Here is a 7,464-nt window from a genome sequence, read left to right on the forward strand (position 1 = left end):
CCTGGAGTTTTTTCTTTTTTTAAATTTTTCAATTACAGTTTACATTCAATATTATTTTTTATTAGTCTCATCGTCTTATTATAAGGACACTAGTCCTGCTGAATTAGGGCCCCACTCTAATGGCCTCATTTTAAGTCAATCACCTCTTTACAGACCTTGTCTTCAATTACAGTTAAACTCATTAGTACAGGGGGCTAGGGATTTGACATATGAACTTGGGGGTAGGGGAAAAATGCAGTTCAGTCCATAACAGGACCCTAACTACACAAAGATATTCTTGAATGTTATAAAAATTTGACTAAAAAAAAAAAAAATCAAGGTTGCTTCTTTCTGGAAATAAAGATGGCCATAGTTTTACCTTCCTTTCTTCCTCAGTTCTTTTTCTCTTCTCCAATTTTCTCTCTCTCTCTTTCTTTTGCTAGGTATAATTTAGGAACATTAAAGTACACCCTTTTTAATGTGAAGTTCTGAGTTCTGTAACCACCACGTTCAATGAGGTTTTTGTAATCAAGCTTGCAGGAGGGATGGAACCCAAGGTTGTCTAAATTTGTTATATTTTTACTTTTTTGTGTGTGTGTGTTTGTTGGTAGGTTGACACACCAATAAGCAAGGCAAAGCCAAGAAACACATCAGGGAATGACGTAAAAGGTAAAGTAGGTAAAAAATAAAAAAAGTTTGTCTCCCTGAATGATCTGAGGGGTAGGAATACATCATTTAAGTGTTCATATAACACTGTTTATTCACTTAACCAATCTAATATCTGAAAACAATATAACATCCAATTATTTTACATTTATTGTGGCTTCCTGAACATCTCTTCTATATGTAAGTCTTATACTAGACAAACACCTCTATGAAGCTTTCCTACTCAAGAGAAATTAAACCCACAATGGATCCCCAATTAGGTGATGTGGAGGATTACTTTTAAACAATGTAAAAAAAAAAAGAACCTGTTATTTTAGAATTTATAGTTTAGATGGGAAAATAAGTTATGGTTTTATTCTTTTTCCTTTAGAAATTCATCTTTTATTGTTTTAAAATTTTTGGGGTGACTCTAAAATGTATTTTCTAAAGTCTACTCTCTCATCTGAGTTATAGTCTTGGGCAGCCCAGTAAACATTGCACCATGAATCATCTTAAACATTTACGACTGTGTTCATCATCCCCTCGACTCTCTCCAAAATAGTTTGTCTTAGATTTTCTAGTTCTCCATTGCTGCATTTTAGGCTGCCAGATTTCAATCACTGGAATGCTTTTCTTTCTTTCCTCTTTTATCATCATCGAGTAGTCCTGACATATCTGATTTGTTTTTTGGTAACAAGGTAAAGCTTCCTATTGTCCTCCTCTTTTTTCCAGTGATACTTAACCATTGTATATATCTTTCTTATTTATTGCCTGCTTCTTCCCACTAGAACATAAGCTCCATGGTGGCAGAGATTTTTGTCTATTGTTGACTGTCATATTCTCAGTACCTAGTATAGTATTTGTGAGATAAACTGAGCACTTACTATGTGCCAGGCAGGCACTGTGCTCTGCCTCCAAACCTTGTAGCCTATCTATATACCTTTGGAATAATATTCAAATTCAATCTGAAATTCATGACATTCATAATATCAAAGATCCTCAACTGATCTTATCAGTCTTGTATCAAAACCTCCTGCTCCAGGCAAACTAGTCTGAACATTCAGTGCCCCTCTGAAGCTTGTAGCTGTTTCCTCCAGCTTTTGCCCAGATAAACTCCCTAGGGAAAACACCAAACGAACTTTTTGGGCAGCCCGATATGTGTTTATGTGTTTCCCATTCCGTTATTAAATACCTTTAAAAAGCTAATGTTTTGCCCTGACTGGTGTGGCTCAGTGGGTTGGGCATCCACCCACGAAGTGAAAGGCTACCGTCCCATCCCTGTCAGGGCACATGCCTGGGCTGCGGGGGTTCCTCGGGTTGGGGTGCCTGTGAGCGGTAACCCATCGGTGTTTTTCTCCCTCTCTTCCTAAGAATAAATAAATCTTAAAAACACCACCACCACCACCAAAGAAACCAGCTTTCGTTTTGGTTGGGAAGAAAGCAATGTATAGGTAACGTAATTAAACCTATAAAATATATTCACTGAGATAAAATGCAAATGTCTGCTGTCCGAGGGAGCGAAGTGAGACTTAAAGGGCGTCTTATGAAGGCTTCACGGGTGGCCTCGGTTGTAAAGTCTGAAGCGGTTTTGAAAGGCACACTGCTGTCCTTCAAATGGCCTGGGGCTCGCTTTTGCGCAGGGCCACGTGCCGATGTTTTAGTTTAATCGCGCGTCGAGCCCACAGTAAATGGCTAACCGCCTTTCCCAACCAGGCCTCTACCCTCCATCTTTGTGTCGACGGGAGGGGCGCGGATGCCAGGTGTAGCGGCCCCGTCGGAACGTGGCGGGTAAATCCAGGCCCCCAACCCCAACAGTCAAGTTTTCAAAAAGCCCGCGCGTGGCGTCCCAGGCCGCATCCGTTGGACCGGACCCCAGAGCGCCCCTGCTCATCGCCCTCCCCAAATCCCCAAGCCCAGGGCCGGAGTAGGTGTGGGGGTGACAGACAGGCTCCGCAATGGGGGGCATCGGGGCCAGAGCGCTCCAAGGAGCGCGCCCGTTCAGCCGCTGCGGAAAACGGAAGTGACTGGGAGCGGATCGCAGTGATTGGCTGGATTGACATGCCTCTCAAGGGGCTGGCGCGAACGCCACTGCAGAGTTGGGCGAGGGGACACGGTAAGGGGAGGGGTAAAAATTACTGGGAACAGCCGCGTTGCTGGGGGGAAATGAATCGCGGAAGTGCGCGGAGGGCGGGGGTAGACCCTTGTCAGGGTACACTGTAGAGCTTGGGAGTGAAAACGGGGCGGTAGAGGTGTGGCAGAGCTGAGAAGACCGAGCGCTTGAATAGGCAGCGAAGGGCGGAGAGTCCGTGATCGAGAGCGGCGCTGCGGCGTGGTAGGCGGGACTAAGAAGAGCAAGGCGGGGATTGGCGGGCAGCCCTGGGCCGCGGTACGTCGGCGGTGACGCATGGCTCGGGGAGGGTGCGCGCGCGTTCAGCGGCCTCTTTGTGTGGTGCCTAGATAGGGGAGCGGAGGTGGTGGTAGCTGTGGCGGTAGTAACGGCCTTGGTTGTCTTTCAGTTTTCTCAGCTCGTCCTCTAGCCGGCACCTCTCCCCTTCCCTCCCCCTTCCTTTTTTCCTCCTTCCCTCCCCTTCCCTCCTTCCCTTCCCCGCCGGTGACCGGCGGTGGCGGCTCCAGCAACGGCTGGGCCCAAGCTGTGAAGAGGCTTTTAGTCAACGATAACGGCGACGGCGAAACCTCGGAGCGCGCAGGGCGGGGGAAAGGCCCGGCCCTTGGAGATGGATAATTCCCAGTTGTGTAAGCTGTTCATAGGCGGCCTCAATGTGCAGACGAGTGAGTCGGGCCTGCGCGGCCACTTTGAGGCCTTTGGGACTCTGACGGACTGCGTGGTGGTGGTGAACCCCCAGACCAAGCGCTCCCGTTGCTTCGGCTTCGTGACCTACTCCAATGTGGAGGAGGCTGATGCCGCCATGGCCGCCTCGCCCCATGCAGTGGACGGCAACACGGTGGAGCTGAAGCGGGCGGTGTCTCGGGAGGATTCGGCGCGGCCCGGTGCCCACGCCAAGGTTAAGAAGCTCTTTGTTGGGGGCCTTAAAGGAGACGTGGCCGAGGGCGACCTGATCGAGCACTTCTCGCAGTTTGGCACCGTGGAAAAGGCCGAGATTATTGCCGACAAGCAGTCCGGCAAGAAGCGTGGCTTTGGCTTCGTGTATTTTCAGAATCACGACGCGGCAGACAAGGCCGCGGTGGTCAAGTTCCATCCGATTCAGGGCCACCGTGTGGAGGTGAAGAAGGCCGTCCCCAAGGAGGATATCCACTCCGGTGGGGGCGGAGGCGGCTCCCGGTCCTCCCGAGGCGGCCGAGGCGGCCGGGGTCGCGGCGGCGGTCGTGACCAGAATGGCCTGTCCAAGGGCGGTGGCGGCGGTTACAACAGCTACGGTGGTTACGGCGGCGGCGGCTATAACGCCTACGGAGGAGGCGGAGGCGGTTCGTCGTACGGTGGAAGCGACTACGGTAACGGCTTCGGCGGCTTCGGCAGCTACAGCCAGCACCAGTCATCCTATGGGCCCATGAAGAGCGGCGGCGGCGGCGGTGGAGGAGGCAGCAGCTGGGGCGGTCGCAGTAATAGTGGACCTTACAGAGGTGGTTATGGCGGTGGGGGTGGTTATGGAGGCAGTTCCTTCTAAAAAAAAAAAAAAAATTAAATGCCTGGGAGTGGCTATAGGGGTAGCTCTTCAACAACCCAACTAGGGTCAATTCCCGAGTCCCTTCCCCTCCCACCGCCCTCCCCATTTTGCCCTTAGGGGAGCTGCTTCTAAGGCTGCTTACTCTTGGGGGCTGTTTCCCTGTTTGCCTGCCACCTCTCTCGTCTCTCCTTCTGAAGATGGACTCTGCCCCACATACACATTTTTGTGTTACAGTTATTGATGGACTCTATTTTTTTATTATTACTTGGACTTTCGTCGTTTTTATACTAGCAAAATGTCTTGTTTTAATTTGTGTATTTTTTGGGGGAGGGAGTGAACTTGCTGATTCTGTAGCAAAACTTGGGTGGGAGTTGGGGTGGGGGTTTAGTTTACTTTGTTGTAAGGACTTGATACCTGGCTACAGCGTTTTCTATGAAATCTACTTGGATCCCATGCCTGAAATTTGGAAGCATATGTACAAAAATCATTTTTACGTTTTATTTTTAATAAATCATTGTGTTTGACCGTACACGTCTAACATTTTTTTCTATGATTCATTTCGTATCGTTTTAAGGAATATTAGTTGAAAATTATTTGTGTTAATTTTTGATTTTTATGTTTACTTAGAGGAACTTTTAAAAGGTCCATTTTGTTTTTTTTCTTTTGCCCTACTAGTGATGTGTTGAATTTTATCCCTTTACAGGCAAAACTTTTGAAATGGTGGATGTGGCTTTTTAAAAATTCTTTAAAGTTTCTGTGCGTCCATCTCTTGTATTAAAGGATTTGCTTTTCATCTTGACATGATTGGTTACTTCTATGAGAATTTAAGTATGTACTGTGTAGTTATAAAGAAATATTTTGTGTAAAGCATGTGTTTCATTCATATAAACTATTTAAAAATTTTTCACATGGCCTAGTTTTATCCCTCTTAATGGTTTGTTTGTAATGAATGGCTACAATAAGGATATTTTACCCTCAAACTAAATGCATTTTTATATTTTCAGAGCAGGTTTTAACGTTTTTTCCCATAGCTGCTGTCCTCACGGAAATCCTTCCCCCCATCGTTTGTAGCGCCATCTACTGGCAGAATGGGGCTGTATGTACAAAACAATTTGTTTAAAAACTTGAGACAATTGCATCAGATTTAGAAGTTTTGCCATCAAAAACTCTGTTCAGACTTTGGTTACAGTTTAGGTGGGATTTTCGGGAATGCACTTAACAGTGCTACCACAATTGCCCTTTTTACATGAGACTTGAAAATGTAAACTGCTATGCATAGCTTGGGCAATGGCCCCAAATTGCTATGCCAACTAATGAACCAGCTACATGTACTGGTTAGGTGCAAGTTGTAAAGCAAATTATCTGTATTCTGCTTGGTTAACAAATGTGTATTTGTAGCCCTTTCATGCAATAGATTTCAGTTGTTCATAAAAAACAAAATAATACAGGAGAAATTTGCCTTCCTGGATAGAAATATAGAATAGCAACGTTTATGGATATCACAAATAAAGAATTCAATTCTTTTCATTTTTGAGTGAGACTATGTATAACCCGGTGGGTGGGTTTAGATTACCTATTAATCTAGTACATTTACTTTAATGTTAAAAAATATTTGGCTTGAATCTTACAGTTGAAAGCCATACTAGAAGCTTTCTAAAGGGGCGATTATTCAGTTTAAAGAATATTTTAACACTGACCCCTTTTCTCATTTAGTTTCTGTCACTATATATTTTTAAAAATCTAATTCTTGCCAAATGTTTTTTCCTAATTGCCAAAGCTCTACTTTTCAAGAGGAAAGGTCAAAGTTACTAAGCCAGATTATGGCTGCTCAGTTGTCACTTTGACAAAGGATAGCTGATGCTTGGTACAAATATCTTAAGTGTACTGCTATGAGAAATGGGATAGATGTTTTTGCACATTGAATAAACACATAGTCCAACATTTTGCTCTCAAATGGTTCTACAGTTCCCTTAAATTGGTTGTATTTTTCACTTTTAGTGAAACACTACACGTGGGGTTCATTTGGTAATTTGGTTCCACATTTTGGTGGCCTGTAGGATACAGAATGATATGCTTAAATTCTTTGCTATAATTGTCACTCTGCTTGCCTTTTACTCAGTTTCAGTGGAAAGATTGTTTATTTTCTGGGTCAGTTGGAATAGACCACCTTTTGAAGGGTTTTCAAAGTAATGATTGTTATTTTGAGTTCCAACATAATGACTTATGAAAAGTTAAATGAATTATGTGAAATCCCTGTTTGCTAGAAAAACGACTTAACGTTCTATTTATTGCCATGTATCTACCTTTACAAATTTCTGTAATTTGGACTGGTATTTAGTGAAGGCAAAAAGCATGGTATTTATTTTTTCCAAAATTCCTCTTGTTGATTTTTATGCAAGCAGTTTTGGCATGTGGGACTTTTTTGGGGGTGGGGGGTGGTGGAAACTATCTGTATGTTTTTACTTCATCTATGAGAACTAAGTGTTATTTAAATTTAAGAGTGCATGGAAGTAGACAGAATCTAGTCAGTATTGAATACAATTTTTGCACCATGCTTTAATTTGAAAGATTAGCAAAATAAAAACCTATTTTTTGGTCTCCCTATTGCGAAGAACTTTTGCATTTATAGTATTTTTAGTATAAGTTCAATGGTAATCATTACTTAAAAAGTGGTTTAAAGATCTTTACAAATTGATAAAAATTTCAAATATTAAGCTTAGAAGTGGTTATTCATAGTGGCAGGTGTCATCAGAATGATAACATGGGTTTCCTCCTATAAATTAGTGATTCAGAACAGATTGCATATTTAAATCTACTTAACAATGAATTTTTGTTTTTAAGTAATGTTAAAGGATTGAGGATATTTGAAAATTTTGTATTTGATTATTTCTCTCAAGACCAGAAGTGACAGTGTTAGTTACTTGATTTGTAGCCTTTCTTTTAACTGTGCTTTTCTCAAATTTGAGAATTTGCATTTTATGTTAAATGTTATATACCTGTGTCTTGCTGATTGAAAGTTAAGTGTTTGGATGTTGGATTGAGCACAACTGCTCTAGGCAATATGGATATTATCCCAAAAGACAGGGTAGTCTTTCATTTTAACCGATTTACTGAGTTGGTAAAGATTTTGATCATTGGGAAAAATGCCTTCTATTTCCTGTTTCAGAAAGCCCAATTTTGTTTTCTGAAACAGGGC

The 7,464-nt window shown here is 43.2% G+C and overlaps 1 protein-coding gene across 1 annotated transcript; it reads left to right on the plus strand.

Annotated features, from left to right (window-relative positions):
• The first annotated feature begins 3,043 nt into the window (after window positions 1–3,043).
• HNRNPA0 (heterogeneous nuclear ribonucleoprotein A0) lies at window positions 3,044–4,797 on the plus strand. Its single transcript, XM_090288281.1, has one exon. It carries the CDS (start codon window positions 3,360–3,362, stop codon window positions 4,266–4,268), a length of 909 nt encoding a protein of 302 aa, XP_090144407.1. The 5' UTR covers window positions 3,044–3,359; the 3' UTR covers window positions 4,269–4,797.
• The last annotated feature ends 2,667 nt before the right edge of the window (window positions 4,798–7,464 follow it).

This window comes from Furipterus horrens, unplaced genomic scaffold (genome assembly GCF_987537825.1).
Source record: "Furipterus horrens unplaced genomic scaffold, mFurHor1.1.pri manual_scaffold_10, whole genome shotgun sequence".
Taxonomy (NCBI): domain Eukaryota; kingdom Metazoa; phylum Chordata; class Mammalia; order Chiroptera; family Furipteridae; genus Furipterus; species Furipterus horrens.

Excerpts from the sequence above, each read along its gene's own strand:
- HNRNPA0 (XM_090288281.1), top strand. The coding sequence starts at position 3,360 with ATGGATAATTCCCAGTTGTGTAAGCTGTTCATAGGCGGCCTCAATGTG.